This window comes from Magnolia sinica, chromosome 17 (genome assembly GCF_029962835.1).
Source record: "Magnolia sinica isolate HGM2019 chromosome 17, MsV1, whole genome shotgun sequence".
NCBI lineage: Eukaryota > Viridiplantae > Streptophyta > Magnoliopsida > Magnoliales > Magnoliaceae > Magnolia > Magnolia sinica.
The window spans coordinates 72,778,470-72,794,938 of record NC_080589.1 but is presented as its reverse complement, the minus strand read 5'-3'; the positions used below and the strand labels follow the sequence as shown (position 1 = coordinate 72,794,938).

The 16,469-nt window shown below is 39.3% G+C and overlaps 1 protein-coding gene across 3 annotated transcripts; it reads right to left on the bottom strand.

Moving 5' to 3' along the window:
• Positions 1-833: 833 nt before the first annotated feature.
• LOC131230765 (MLO-like protein 11) lies at positions 834-15,690 on the bottom strand. Of its 3 annotated transcripts, XM_058226734.1 has the most exons (15): positions 14,345-15,690; positions 13,148-13,205; positions 12,746-12,990; positions 12,490-12,606; positions 10,645-10,705; positions 9,329-9,423; positions 7,780-7,854; positions 6,806-6,891; positions 6,123-6,172; positions 5,769-5,809; positions 4,991-5,161; positions 4,799-4,834; positions 2,741-2,808; positions 2,559-2,619; positions 834-1,639 (listed from the first exon to the last, which is right to left on the bottom strand). In XM_058226734.1, exons 1-15 carry the CDS (start codon positions 14,468-14,470, stop codon positions 1,256-1,258), a joined length of 1,674 nt encoding a protein of 557 aa, XP_058082717.1. In that variant the 5' UTR covers positions 14,471-15,690; the 3' UTR covers positions 834-1,255. The 3 variants fall into 3 exon arrangements, with proteins under 3 accessions (XP_058082717.1, XP_058082715.1, XP_058082716.1); XM_058226732.1 differs by lacking the exons at positions 12,746-12,990; positions 13,148-13,205 and having other exon boundaries at positions 14,345-15,689; XM_058226733.1 differs by lacking the exons at positions 12,746-12,990; positions 13,148-13,205 and having other exon boundaries at positions 10,648-10,705; positions 14,345-15,688.
• Positions 15,691-16,469: the final 779 nt, after the last annotated feature.

Here is a 16,469-nt window from a genome sequence, read left to right as displayed (position 1 = left end):
GCAAAAATGACCCTTATTTGATTATCGACTCTTAGATTGGACATTTATTGACAGTTTAAATGGTAAAAAAATAAAATGCCCAGAAGTCCTCTTTCTGCAGATAAGAGTCTCACTAAGAAGAAATTTACATGGTTCAACCTGTATCTGCTTTGGGACCATGACTTAGTTACAGTGGGTTTAGCCAGTTTAATTTATTTCCTGGGCTGCTTTTTTGGTATCAACGATGGTCGGTAACATGAAATTGGTCATGTTTGAAAGTCTATAGTGTTGGCTTTCAGATGAGCCTGAGGTTTTGCAGCTCTAATGTAAGTTGTGGGTGATGATCCCTGCATTGTGCAAACTGCTGTTTTGGACCAGGGCAGATATACAGTGGCCAGCTCGATGAACGGCCTCTGTCCCATCCTTGTGTTTCTCTATAATCATGATTTGAATACTACTTGCACTACTGGACCTTAGCAGACTTTGCAATAATCTAGATGATCTGGCCCAAAAATCAGGATGGTCTATTCTTCAGGTGGGCCACAATGTTAGACACAGGCTGATGAATTAGAACTCAAACTACAGTGCTTTCTTTCTTCAGTCATCCATTTGTTATTAAACAGTGGCTAACTCAATAGACGGGCTAACCTGATTTTGGGCCAACTTCATATTGAGTAGGATCCACCTAATGGACAGCTTGGATCTTGTACTGTTACAGCATGATGGCACACATGGTGCACGTAGATGGGCTGTCTTGGTCAACAAAACTCTACAAATAATTAATTGAAAATGCCCATGATGAAAAAGGAATGGTAATTAGCTGCTTTTGACAAAACATAGAATTGTATCAAATGGACTAAAGTGAAAAATAAGCCAGATTCAATAACTATATTTCCTTTCTTTTCAATTTCATTAAGAAAAGAGGGGCAGATGTTGTTAAACCAAAAAAAAAAAAAAAAACTCAAAAAACCTGTTATACCATTTCTTTTCTATACATATCTATGCACTAACATTGTAGTTTCTTTAAAGAAACGATAGGCCGTGTTTGGATTTGTTATTGGGTTGGATTGCGCAAATTAATTCAATACGGTAGACTTGACCAAATTGCAATTGCAATCATTTGAGAATGCTCTGAATTGCAATTTGTGTTGCTTTCGATTTGGACTAGAAAGTTACCTAACTGCAATTTAGTCGTTTCCTCTCTATCGACAAGCTATTGCAAGTCAACCGAATAGCATGTCCAAACGGAGCCTTAACAAAACTGATATCACTTCTTTCAATGTCTGTTTGCTGGCATGGACATCGATCTCTGAATTTCATCTCTCTGAGCATTCGAGCTGGCTCCAGATGAGACAGAAGCGGAGCTCCGAAGGAGAGGTGTCCCTATCCTACTTGAATTCTCAGTGCCAACCGGTGATGGATCAGCAGTGGTAGAATCTGGCTGTAACTCAATCTCGATGCGAGAATCCGCAGGCTCAAGTTCAAGCAGTTGCTGCTCGTCTTCTTCGATTGAGCAGATTGTGCTAGTCTCTGTGCGTATGGTCGATGAATCAGTCACAACACCATGCCTCCGCTTCTTTCTCTTCACCTCTTTTCCCCATCCATGCATCGTCTCTCGTATTCTCTGTGGAATCAGTGCGGCTTTGTAGTTTGTACCCATCTGCAGAGCACAGATCAGGCAAATAGGAAGTATCATACGCGAGTTCTTCTTAGATGAAATAAAAAGAGAGGACTGTAGCAATATGTAGACTACAGTTCTGGCGAGGATGAAAACCATCCTCGTAAATTCAAATTTCCATATTAGGAGATGTCATTTTCTTGTTTGGCGACTAGTGAAGTGATGGCTTAAATCGGGTTCAAATGAAGTTTCTTGGATTTGGACAGTCCAGACCATGAATCATTTGGGGTGGATGATTCTGACAATAATATGAACACAGACCATCAAGGGTCCACATTCAACTTAGCAAATCAACGTTCAGAATCATCCATCGACATGACTTTCTGACCGTGGCCCATCCCATGGTAGTGCCAGGTGGGAAGTTGACTTTCTGACTGTGGCCCATTCCATGGTAGTGCCAGGTGGGAAGTTCCCATTATTCTACACAAACTATGGTGACCTCTTATTCTACACAAACTATGGTGACCTCTCTCTCTCTCTCTCTCTCTCTCTCTCTCTCTCTCTCTCATGCTGCTCCGTGATTTCCCCCATGCCAAAAAATTCAGACCATCCAACCATCTTTGTTCGTGGCTTCCCATCAGCTGATGCTTGCAGGGTGAACGTGAATCATGAGTCACCTCAAAGCTTATAAAACAATTCAGGACAACCAGTTTCTTGGGCACCTAGTATCAACTCCAAATTCTAATTTTGTAAAATCAGCAAGCTTACACTGACCCAGCGAAGCTGGATGCAGAAAAACCAACTGAGCAATTTTGGGGTCCAAGTTGTCAAACATCGGTCCGAACCATTGACATTCCTTGGACAGAACTATTGGAAGCATTTGAAATGGATTCTCTCTGAAATTCTAATTTCAACCCGGAGACAGACGCAGCTCCATAACTAAAAGCATCATGATTCATACCTGAGTCACCAGAGCATATAGAGGCAAGGTGCTATAGCTACAAAGGAACTGCCCAGCAAACCTGACAAGACAACAAAGAACACAGGAAGCAATTCCATCAGTAATAAACCGCCGAATTGATATCCAAAACGAGTTAAAATCAGATAACATACAGATGAGAGATATTTGCATAAAACACATACCCCAAAACCAGTCGCGTGTATACCAGCGAATGCTTTCTAATAAAGCACGAATTGTACCCAAACTGCCACTGTTATTCAATCAGAGGCTGTTAGTTCAACTTAAAAACAGACAGTACAAGTCATACCTTAGTAGGCATGTACCTAACCAAATCACTGAAAACAACTTTAATCTGAGTGATTATATGATATTAGGCAAGAGGAGACGTAGTGTCCACGGACTCCATTTTTGTGCAACTAGATCCCATGGTACACTTATCCAAGCTGCTGATTTTATAAGCCTCTACCCCAAGGTATTCCATAACGGTGATGGTGGCCATCACCGTTACCTTTACAATACGGAGTGTAACAGCCAATACGGCTGTTATGGTCTCTTTTTTTAATTGAAAAAGCAAAAAACCCGAAAAACTTGTATCAGCCCTGTAATGGACCGTTACAGGGCCGCTACGGCCTTTATGGGGGGTTGTAATGGCCTTTATGGGTCATTTTTTTTTTCCATAACGGCCATTGCAGCCTTTACAAACCCGTAACATGTAACAATTGCCACGGTTACCTTTTACAGCCCCATAACGACCTTTACGGCACACCATATGCTCTACCCTAGATGAATCATGACAGAGAAACCTCAAGGCCCTAGAACTACATATATGCCGTTGGGCTAAAGATCATTTAACTCCTCGTTTAAACTTCCTCTTGTTTTGTCCTTGTTGACCTATTCAAATTTTAAACTTAAACTATATATCTCCCTAACAAATTGTCTATCACTATTCTTATTACTATTTCTTTTTCTTCATGATTTCTTTATTTTTTTTGGTGGTTCCTTCTTAATTTTTCTTTTTTCTTTTTTAAGTTCCTGAAAAGGCTGGTAATTAGGCGATCAACGCATCAGGATATGTATAGGACCCTCAAGTCTGTATAAATGGGGTCTATGTTTCTAAAATCTAGAGCCTAGACTGTCGATTTGATGAGGCCACCATTGATGAGCAATTCTCCAAAATCTCCCTACTCATATAATCCTGAACCTTTGACTTGTGGCCCACAAAAAAGGACAGTTAAGGAATGTAACAACTGTCTACATTCAATGGAAAAAGATCCAAACATTGGATGGCTGTAATCTTCCAATCTGTGAGGCTTTTAGGCATACCTATCTATATAGTGGGGTCCTTCATATCAATGGTCGAGTACCATGGGCCCAACTTATACGAGCTAAGGATACAATAAATATTCTCTCGAGGATCAAATCATTCCTCCCAAGAGGTTTTAAAAATATAACGGATATTATCATCCAATATTATCTATATCACACGTCAAAAATACAAATACCAGGGGTAGTGACATAGTTTACAAGTTATCACCGATAATATCAATAATATTACCAATATCAGTGATATTTTCAATATTACAAGATATCACACAGCCCTTTGAAATAAATACATTGTATTGTCAACGATACCAGTGTTTAATACCTATGGAGTTCTAGAAAAGAAATTTAAAAACAAAAAACATATTTTTTTTCAAAATTTTCGGGAGAGATTTCTTCGTAGGGGTGTTTTAAATTCTTGCATTATATGTGCAGATTTATTGCATTATTTATTAAAAATTGGTACACTGAAATTATATTTGTTTGTTAAATATTTTTTCTGACAGTGCATAGTTTGGGCCCCTGTAAAATGGAAACCTATCATCTATAGTTTTTTTTCCATAATATTTTAAGTCTTAAGTGTGTAATCATGTGTTTTTTAACATCTCCTGAAGTTTCATTGAAAAAATCCTCCATTTTCCCGATGTTCCCTCTGACAACGCCTCAGTATCTGCGATATCAATACATGTTTCCATATCCTAAGGGTGCGATAAATATAAAGATAATGATACATGAAATATTGCTACCGAGTAAATAGTTGGAGTTGAAACAGGCAATCGGCAGATCAACTTTGATCTGATTTTTGAGTTTTTAAAAATTGGTTAAAAGAACGCACCCATTTGAAAATATAAATGAAAGGAGAAGAAAAGTTCATCTCCTAAATTCTACACAAAAGAACTGAACAAAGGCTGAGAACATACCCAGAACCAGAAAAACGAAGCCAACTCGAATGCATTCTGCAAACATTCACATCAAAAGAGCCGGATATGTAAGTTTTTTCCTTTTCTCTTTCTTTCTTCTTTCTTTCTTGCTTTTTTTAATTACATTGGCAATTAAAATAAAGAAAAAAAATGTAACTTTTCTACATCATACCAAGTGGAAAAGTAACCAACCTGAAACAGGACAAAGTGTATTAAGCATAACAGCAGTTCTGGTTTTTTAAACCAGAAAAGATCGTCTCGGGGCCTTAACTTTGTACCAGGGAAGGTCGAGGTTATGCCAGCATTTTCCAATGCTAGGGTTGCAATGACATGCTGTAATTTTGCACCCACCAGAAGAACAAGCTGCACAAGCAGATATTCTTGGAATCAGAATCCGTCATAGGACAAGGGAAATTACATCTTTTAGCCTTGTCAGTACATATTGTGGCATGGGTGTAACACACATGTTTTTCAACAGCTTCTTAATAATATCAGGTTATTTTTAATAGGTTATCTCATTTGGGAATCTTTGAACTTTTATAGAGCTTTGCTTAGTAAAGTGCCAACCTGGCTTGTGAGTGGGACATCCAGTCCATGCATCAGATGGGCTCCAATTTGTAGATGAGAAAAATCAGGCTGGTCAACTCATTGTGTTGGGCGCACACATGAAAACAACGGAGGCTTAAGGAAATTTGCCAACAATCAGACATCCAATCCATATGTGTGGCCCAACTGATGAGTTGATCAGCCAGATTTTGGCACCCGATCATCTACATGGTGGGCACCACATGATGCACAGAGCTCTTGTCCCACAGATGCCATGTCAACACGTGTACTTGTTTTGAGGTGCATTTGGAAAAACATGCACAATGTGTTGGGTGTATTCGAGTCGCAGTTTCCAACACAAACAAATCGCTGCCTGAGACAAATAAGCAGGAAATGATAGCATTGCGCTGGAGTAAAAACTTACAGTGACAGGAATAATGGCTATCCAGAAATAGAGATTGGATCCTGTAACATAGGATACAGATACCGACGATTAGTGGGTAAGCTGAATAAAATTGCAGGAATAACAGTAGAACCCACATTACACATGAGGAACTAATTCAGGTAGGTTCCATGGTTAAAGGACTCGGCAACTCAACCTGACTCGTCTGGCCCTGAGTCAATTCGCAACTCGCACGAGTCGGGGGTGACTCGGGGCATGACTTGTGGACCAGATCAGGTCTGACCGAGTCTGAAAGGCGCATGAGACTCATCCGACTCTTAAAACCATGAGAGATTCTTAATCACTTAACTTAGGCTCCTAAACAACATGCCTTACCGTTTATGTTAAACAACATGAAAGCAACAACAAATCCCCAAAGTGGTGCACTGCAATGCATTCAACATAACAAGCATGTTAGCTGGGAACAGTCTCAAGAAAACCTCATTGCATAATAAATACAGACAAGGAATGCGAAGTGCAATCTCTCACATGCGGTGGATGCCATATGTATGCAACACCCAGGCAATTAATCAGGTCAGAGGCACAATGAGCATACGCTAAACAAAAAAAATCAGGCCAGTCCGCATCATGTTGGCAGAATGTAAGTGGAATATGGAACATTGGACATTTTTTTCTGCCATCCATTTTTTCTCAGACCTGAGACCCCATGATCACTAGACCAGTCTTTTTTGCAGAAAGGCATGCTCGCATTGTGCCTACCCGACGAATGGCCCATATCTCACACCCGCGTGATGCAAAGCCCCCAACTTCCCTTTCATCCCTCATGCAAGCGTGTACCCTTAACTTTCCTAGATAGTCAATACAGAGATGTAGAAAGAGTTCTTTGCATGCTTCAATGAATGATACATGAGCAACTGACTAGAAGGTGCCTTGTATTGTTTTTTGGAGCTTTAATGACAACATCGCTTCTTGGTGCCTTGTATTGTTTTTTGGAGCTTTAATGATTCTAGTCATTTTTGAAAAAGGAAAAAAGAAATCTTAAGACATTTTTAGCTCACCTCACACCAACAATCATTTTGAACTCCTCTTCCATAGAGCGAATCATATAGCTGTGGAAATCATATTTTGGCACAAGGTTGTGGTTCTGTCATGAATAAACAAGAAATAGGAGCAAAAATAATTACTTGAGGTAATGTACTCAAAACTTCCCAATGGAAGGACACAAACCAATGGAGCTATTTTTTGAAGGCATAGTTTACCAAAAAATAAAAGAAGCCACCCAGAAAATCAGAAACTATGGCTATTTAATAAATAGCGTCAACATGGACATGTTAGTGCATAAATGTAGATAAGGTGTTAGACACAGTGGCCCTGAAAATGCGAACATGCTGACATCCTGAAGAGTTATGTGGTAATGTGGAAAGTACTCATGAGATAATAGTATAGTTCTTAAAGGATAAGAAATATCCAGATCACAAAAAAATTAAAACAGAATATAAATAGCATGTACTTGATACCCAAAAACTAAATAAAATGAAAAGGTAAGGTTTTCTTTTCCTGAAAGGCATGGAAATGTGTGTCTGACATGCATATATGGCACATCTGCTTGACAGAGGCATGTTTTAGGGAATGGAGCCTGGGTGTCTTTGTCACATAGTACATATAAATACACAAGCAAAACAAACAGCCTACTTGAAGAGGAGACACCTTTTCAAGTTCAGCAACTTTTTCAGAAATAAAGCAGATGCACTAATTTATCCTTAGATACAAATAATAAGTAGTAGAAGAAGTGAAGGATGCACAGGAAGAGAGTTCTTTAAGTTTTATCTGCAAAGAAAGTCATTCATAAAGAGGAAACAAGAGTGCAAAACATGAAGCTCTCTTCAAAACCATAAAACAGAGTCTTTTGAGTTTTATCTGCAAAGAAAGTCATTCATAAAGAGGGAACAAGAGTGTGAAACATAAAGCTCTCTTCCAAACCATGAGAAACAAAACACAAAGCAGCCAATAGAAGTTTCAAGATATTGCATACCATGATGAAACCCATACGGAGTGTAAGATAGTCAGCGCGCACCACCGAATGGCCAAATTGGCGGAAAAAACAAGTCTGCAAAAGAAGATTTAATAACAAAACCATAAATATCACTTGAACATTTTTGAGCAATGCGTGTAGACAAGAGTCACAAAAGAAACTTAATCCTCATTCTTGAGTGAGACACCTGAAATATTGATGATGCTTTCTGAAGTTAAACAAAGGAAGACATTCAAGTGCAAAATCCAAGACGGCAATAGCTTGAAAGAAATCCTAGAAGGAACTGATAAACAGAAAAGTGAACGTCTCTCTCCAACTGTTTTGCATTGGCGTGGCCCACTAGAATCATAGGTCTTGCCTATTTTTTGTCATTGGGCCTAATATGGGAATAAATATCTAATGGTCAAAGTGGATCTTACATAAAATCATGGTGGAGCCCCATCAAAATCAAGAGCAGCATCCCATACAATTCCGTATTTTTTTTTTCTAAATAATCTCTCTGTACAATTGGAGAGGGCTGCTGGGACTCCTTTTTTGGCAGAGCCCATCGTGATGCGTACACGAAATCTACTCCGACCATTAGATGTGTGATCCCAGTTTAGCCCAGAGCTAAAAAATCATGTTGACTTATAATTCAAATGGGCCACACCAAAGAAAACAGTTGAGAGAGAGACGTGTACCCTTGATTTTTACATGGCCCACCATGATGATTATATGAAATCCACTCCAACCATTAGATGTCACACCAAAATTTAGGCGTGGGGCCTAAAAATTAAGTCCGCCCGTGATTCAGGTGGGCCATACTAAGGGAAACAGTTTGGACGGTGATCGTTGCCATGTACATTGTTTCCAATTATGTGGCCCACCTGAATCATGGATGGAGGTAACTTTTTGGGACCTTGACCTACTACAAGGTGACACACGTGGCGGTCAAGATCGATTTTACATAAACATCACAATGGAGCCACCCAAGTAGCCAACCCATTTGCTTGCACACCCACCCAACTGGCCGTTAAATAAATGCAATGGAAGGTAGTGGAATGATAATTATATCAATAATGAGGTAGCTTTTTGAAAACCTTTTTGAAGTAACAGAATGCAAATTACATGTTAATTAGGCAGTTTTTTAGTAAAATTCACTCGATAATATAACATTGCCCATAACTATCCTAATCAACTCATATACGCATTAGTAACATGAAGTGGGACAAAATCTGCAAAGAGATGCATCTAGGACCACCACAAATTGATATTCCACGAACCCTGTATCAGCCTAGTCAGCCAACACGTCAACTACAGGAACGCGAACACTGGGGGAGGTTTGTTGTTCGTCTCCAATAGAATTTTTCACTACTGAACTCCAGCTGTAAAATTATCCTGCTTATGTCAGGTATGAAGTCTATAATGCACAAACAGCTTTTGGGCATTTGAAACTAATAAGTGTCCAAGAGGCTCAATATCAGGCACTGATGGCAACAATATTATAATAGAAGAAAAGCAAAAGCCTGGCAATAATGCATACAGAGTTTGCAGAAACTTGGATGCCTACCACCCAAACAAGACATCTATTTCTGCTCCAGGGATTTGAAGTGTGGAATTTCACAAACGTTGATTGCCTTTTCAGCGTCAATGCTCTGGTGATGTCTGTCACAACATGAGTTAGAATGTGTTGATAACTGCCAATAGTAAGACAAGGAAAAAAGATCAACCACAGACTATGATGTTCATGCATGACACCTAAGAGTCATAATAAAAAATAGCAATGACCAACCATTTAATGTTGTGATGCCTAATTGGCATTCATTATGTGCAGAAAATTGTTAGTGTCATGAGCCGGTTCATGCACACTCTGTAGATGAATCAGACGATGGTAGAGACGATGGTGCAGCTCTGTCTGCTGGGTTACGAGCCGACCACACTTCTGCTGATACAGGATCAAGGTTTGCCATGGGGCTGCATATGGTTGACAGGGAAGACAAGTAGTACCAGTGGTATTCCAACAGATTCAGTAATCAGTGGTTCCCTGGAAATTTTCTTCAGGGTGGTTGGGTGGGAATAGATGGCGGTGGTCGGGAATGGACATAGTAGACAGTGGTCGCAGCAACAATCTGGGTCGTAGATCTAGTTCTGGAACAGATTTAGGGATGGGCAGGAGCAAATGGGATGGGTTCTGGATCTGGGGTGGCTGACAGGAAGGAGTTCGGAATGGGTGCAGATGGATCTCACAAAAGCGCCTTCGGACAGTACAGATTCAAGGGATGAATTGGAAATAGTGGCAGGTTGTTGCAGACTCTGTTTGTAGAGATGATCAGAACCAGCAAGGCTGGACAGTTGCTGATGATCAGGGTACATACATAAACTATAATCTAGCATACTCTAACAAAAGTTCAGAGTTAACATGCATAACCATAATCATGAGACCATTCTCATTAACTAGGATCTGGCGTGTGGCTCTTTTATGTGAAGATATACATGAAATTATCAACAATGTATGAAGACAAATGCATGCTTGTCATTTTTTACTACTACGAAGGTTATTGTAGATATGTTTATAGGAGTTACTGACCAAACTAGTAAAACTTGGACATACATGTGATATTTCATTATCCTGTTTTGGTTTCCTAGCTGAAAGGAAACTGATATTAATTTGGGCTGGGTGTGTCACATTTGTTGCTTTTTAGCCTCATTCTGAATAGTTTACACACTGTAACTAGTATTTGAGTTTTGTAAAGGGGCATGGATTAAATAATGCGGTGTGCCTGATTTGGTAGAACACATTGGCATGCAATATTTTTCATACATTCCGAATCTTGCATGTACGAATTAAGAGGAGTACAATTCTTCCAGCACCGCTGAAGAGCTTACTACCTAACAAGTCATCCTGATCCCTGTGAGCCTTATCCTCCCAGTTCCTCCAAGTATGGATCTGCCAACAAAATATATAATGTAAGCATAGTAATAGGCTTTGGAGACTCGGAAGAAGAAATGATGATTATTTGCTTTTTTCTTTTTGGAGAACACATAACAAGACTGTGAACTTTCATCAGTTACAAACTAAACATTACAACAAGAGCTATAAGAGCAGAAATGGTAGATCATTTTGCATGTATAACTGCATTCGCAGACCACTTTTTCCAGTTATAAAGGTCACTAAAAAGGTATTGTGCAAAGAAATGAAGCAAGAGGATCAAAACTCAGCTTGCAACTTGAGGCAATAAAACTCTAGAAGCACAGTTACTCAAAGTTGTGGGCAAACACACATTCTACTACAGATAAAGATCCAAATGGAAGAAGTATGCGTTAGAAAGGGATGCCCTACATGATGAAATTCCATGTAAAGACTCTACAAAGCTCATGCTAAGGTTGTGCTGGCAAACAGTGTTGTATAATGCTCAAAAGTACAAGTACTTTGAAAATAACTCTCGAAGCCCTTAAGAAATGTAGCGGCTTTGTTGAAACTTGAAAGAGACTTGAACAGAAACAGATCTGCTCCTGAGAAAGTGAAGTGCAGAGCATTCATATGGAATTGGGCACGGTAAATAGAAGTGACCCTTGCATCTAGTATTAGACTTGAAATTTGGAATCAAGGGTATCTAACCTAACGAATATCTCTCAATTGCCTCCTAATTTGAGGAATACACGGGGAGTTTATCCTTAAAACCACATGGACCTTTTTCTCCCCATTTTTTGGGGGGTTTTTCACTCTTCAAATCAAATTTATGACAAAGTAGTCCCATCTTATTGGTAGAATGCAGTTAACTGTACAAGAATGTTTCCATAGAAAAAAGCAAACACTGGGATTTGACACCACAGTGGAAGTCACTATGAGCAAAGGAAGCAACAGATGTGGTGTGTCTGTGAAGAATGATCGAGGAAATTCATGAACATGAGGTGTTCTGGACACGTGGCAGTCTAGTCATCAATCTGGAACTTCAATCAACTCCAGGACTCCCTTCACAGGTCACCATGCCAAAACCACTAGGGCTGTCGATAGGTCAGGTTCAGGTTGCTTACTTGTGTACCCATATCCAGATATGACTAAGGGAATCGGTCCGGCCATGTTCAAATACGTGTACTGAATGCAGTACTGGATCCGAATCCGATTGGATTCAAGTACTCATCTAGGACCTGTTGGGTCTAGTTTTGAGCATGAATTAGAATGTGGAATGTGGTTTGATCCGTAACCAGGTCTAGTATTGGGTCCAGACTCATGTTCTCTGGATTTGCATTTGGGTCCATTCTAGAAACATGCTTTTTGATATAGTTTTTGAAGTAACTATAAATATAATTAAATAAAGGATAACACTAAAAAATCATATATTCTGGTACCCGATGGATACGTGACCTGCCGACCAAAGTTCTAGTTGAATCTAGATCCATCAACCCAAACCTGACCAAGTTAGTAATTGCGACAGAAATCCAGATCCAAATCCATTAAACTGAGGTGGACACTTCGCATATCCACAGTTTCGAGAGCCTTTGATAGCCCCGAAAAGAAAAGAAAAAAGTTTGATTGGAAAATCCTAATTATCTAATAGATGGGGTGAAAATGGGTGATACAAATTAGTTATGGTGACCAGGTACACATATGGCGGAACAAAGCCATAACAACAAGAAACTTCAAGCCAACAAAATTAATAGACTAACCTGCTTTTATTACAAATATTTAAAGACTTATGAATTAACTTATTTCTATTACAAGTTCCTCACCTTCACAATTGCCAGCAGCATTGTTAAGCAGCTATAAGATACATGTGTTATCGCCATAACAAAGATGAACCGATGAAGCTGCTCCAAACCTTCATATGAAACAAATGGTTCATGACCCTGCACATAAGATCAAATTCGTAATCAGCCAAAAAAATCCAAAAAGTAGCTCGTTAGAATGATGTGGCAAGGTACTAAAAACCAGTGTAGCTATAGCTTATGACAGTATCTCAGTGATTCTGATAATTTGATCACGTGCCTTTTTACAACTATTCTGACTCAGACCCTCCAATGCCCTCCTCAATGAGTGATGAATGATAGAACTTGTGAACAGTTTACGTTCCCCATGTTTACTCTTCTCGTCTTCTGGAGGATCTTCTTCAAGCTCAGCCTTGGTACATGGAGAGAATTTGCCACTGTAGAACTTTGAGTCGATACAAATGTTTGAAATCAAGCCTGACGTTGCCGTGAGGAGGAGGGATATAAAGCCTAGCAGCATCAGTTCTGCAGCACAGAAACCAAAGCAATGAGCCAATACTATGATCAAGCAATCAAAGATATGAAAATAAATAAGCTTGAGTTTCAGACAGTTCATTCTTGTTTAAAAATCAAAGTTTCTAAGAAAAGCATACTTTCCAATGATCAACAGCACCCAATATACCTTCTTTCATTTTCTCAAGTGCTTCAAATAATGGTTTCCGATGGGTCCTGTGCAACCACTGAAGAGATGGAACACCGTGAGAAGAAAAATGATGGAGTGCAACATTAAAATTTTCAAAGAAAAGCAAAGGTTTCCTTTATTTAAAAATAAAATAAAATAAAATTATTATTATTATTCCCGATATTAGTGTCTGTGATGCCTGGCATAAGTCAATAGTATATGCGGTAATAGACTCAAATCTGACTACTTACATGCAAGATGAAGTAACTTAAAAATCTACAGACATACAGACTTTTGTACAAAATGCTATATAATTACAATTTGAGATTACCAAAGTTTAGATGGCAAAAAAAAAGTAGAAGAAGAAGAAGAAGAAGAAGCAAGTTCAGATAGTAAAAAATAAATCTATGATTAAAAAACAACCCAGATGATATTTAGGTGTTATAAAAGATAATGTCTCTGTCAAGTGAAAATAAGAACCGGATCAGACTTAGAACTGCATTAACAAAACTAACACTACTCATATTGCATATTACATGCTAAACTTCTCCACTTCAACCTTAATAAGATCTAGAGATTGACAACATATAATTAGACCACGACTTATAATCAGATAATATCCTATCATCCATCAATTTCAGCCAATTAACCCCAACTTACAATCAGATAATGTAGTATCATCCATCAAATTCAGGCAACCAACATCTGTGGCTACTGAAAATGAACAAAAGCGTAACAAGGAGACAGAAGAAGAAGAAGATGAAGAAGGAAGAACCCGACACAGCTGAAGCAGCCCAATAGTAGGTAGTTTTCTCCCCTAAACCATTTGAGCATAAGAATTAAAGAGAATCTCAGAATAACAACGATAACCGTAACAGTTCTATGACAAATGCAAGACAGACTGTTTGGATGTCCCCAAAATGCAGCGAGCGCATCCCACCACCTGCACTATGGGGCTGTCCATCCATTCGGAGCCTTGTGCAATTTGCATTTTGAAGATGGCATAGACACCCTAAACAGCCCATCCCCACAAACGTTCCCAAAGTGCCTAGGCAATTATCGCATTATAATCTTGAAGAAATGACACTCCACCCTGTCCGAATTTGTGGGGGATCCAAACAAGCACAAAAATATCCAATCTAACAGAATAAAAAACAGCCAAATTTCCAAAAAGAATGGTAACAAAAAGCCACTTACAGAGCTCAGACGGTGAATAGAGCGCTCCACAAGCAAAGAAACGGCGATAAAGACCGTCAATACGACCGCAACAGACCATGTTGGTGTCAATGCCAAGGACCGCATTTCTTCTTCTTCATCCGCCATCCTCACCAATAAACTTCTACCTTCTTCTCTTTCGTTTCCTTCTTCCTTTTCTCTGTTTCTGAAGATTCCGACGTAGAAGCAAACCACCGTCCCCTCAATTGGAAAACCCTCCCCACATTTCGCAATTTCAAAAACCCCAACTCTGCCTACATTCCGTATTTTGGCATTTTCAAAGCCCTGATTCCTTCAGAAACAACAGAATTCACCACTGCAAAAATACAGAGCTACTGAACAAACCTGCAAATCTCTTTTGCTTTTGCTATTCTCTTCCCCCAAATCTCTTCCATATGCTCGCATTCAAACTTGCTATTCACTTTTCGAAAAGTCCGTTATTGCCCTCCTTGACTACTCAAAAGACGGTCCAAATACATACACCTACATTTCATTAATGCCACCGCTCGCTCGCTCTCTCTCCTTCTGGTTTTGTGGCTGTCGAATGCTCTTTTTTCAACAAGACAGCCGCTTTTTGTCGTATCTTTTCCGTTTTTCAGCAGTAAAAACAGCTAGAGCTTTCTACTGCTGATTTTCTTGGCGGATTTTCGGTTGGAAATTGACGGGAATTTCTAGGTGTGGAAGAAGGTTCTGGATCTCTTTTAAGCTGGAGAAACGCCAGAAATCAGACGATCTGCTCGAAATTTGACGGATTCCGGATTTTTGTCGTCTTCTCTTTTTTAAGCTGTAAAAACAGCTGGAGCTTTTACTGCTGATTTTCTCGGCGGATTTCCGGTTGGACAATGACGGGAATCTCCAGGTATGGAAGCAGGTTCTGGAACGCTTTTAAGCTAGAGAAACGCCGGAAATATGGCGATCTGCTCGGAATCTGATGGATTCCGTCAGGACGGTATCGGAGCTCTTTCCTTTTCTATCTTCAAGCCGTGAAAATCGCCGATATTCTCTATTGCGGGAGATCTGCCTTTGAGACGCAGATATCGCCGGAAATCTGACGAACTTCACCAGAAAATGACGGAACTCTAAGAAGGCTGTACTGCTTACTTCTAGAATCTTCGAGAGCTCTTTCCAACCATTTCTGAGCAGTTCAAGTCTCCTATGTTAGTTATAGTAGGAGATTTCTTCGCTTGAGCCGTAAAGGTCGCTGGAAATCCGACGAGCTTCACCGGAATCCGATGGCTTCCGGCATGAGAGTGGCAGGAATTTCCGCGGTGTAGAAATGGGATTTTCTCCGTCGAATCCGGAGAGGAAAAAAGCGTGAAGGAGTCGAAACGGAGAATCTCCTGCATATATGGGGGACTTTTTTTATACTCTGGCTGCATATGTCGCTTGATACGCAGGCCATCAGATAAATTAAATTAAACCGATTAAATTGTAGGATTTTCTGTTTTTAAGTGATAATTCCAAAATCAGTTTCGTTGAAGAAATCTAATCTCTGGTTCTTAGATGCTTGTTCGTTGAAATAGAACCATTGTTTTTTATTCAATATGAACCGTCCAGCAGTTGTCCAGTAATCTGATATTCGAATGATCAAATAAGCCTAATTTTTGGGTCATGATTAATATAAACTCAAAAAAAAAAAAATGATTTGTACCGTTTAATTTGAATTATTTATATTCCAAATATGCAATTTCTACGTGTCTGTGTATCATCCATCACACTCTGCCAGAGTACTGAAGTTTTTCTTCTGTGTATGCGTGCTTTCTTTCCGAGCTCCTCTTTCTGCGTCTGTTCCCTTTTATTTTATTTTATGTTTTTAATTTTGGAGAGAGATTTCACCGTACATTAATCGGGTCCTTCCATCTCTGATGGTTATTTTTAAAAAAAATTTCACTTATTGGACAATTCTATTAATCTAAGTGGTGGCCCTCAAAGCGACCGTAGAAATGGAAATATATGACCGTTGGATATTCATTACGGTTTGTTGAAAAATATTAATAGTTAAATAATCTAATTGATATAATACTTGAGAAATAACCAATCCAAACTATTTTTCAGTAGATGAACGGATCCGATTGATACAAATCAAACTGATACATGTTCTGTAGAG

What these genes read in the sequence shown, in the direction of transcription:
- LOC131230765 (XM_058226734.1), bottom strand. Translation starts at nt 14,470, where the DNA reads ATGGCGGATGAAGAAGAAGAAATGCGGTCCTTGGCATTGACACCAACA. An exon ending in TCAGGATGACTTGTTAGGTA is followed by an intron (nt 9,424 to 10,644) that starts GTAAGCTCTTCA and finishes ATGTTGTGACAG; the next exon opens with ACATCACCAGAGCATTGACG. An exon ending in TATATGCTCTGGTGACTCAG is followed by an intron (nt 1,640 to 2,558) that starts GTATGAATCATG and finishes TGTGCTCTGCAG; the next exon opens with ATGGGTACAAACTACAAAGC.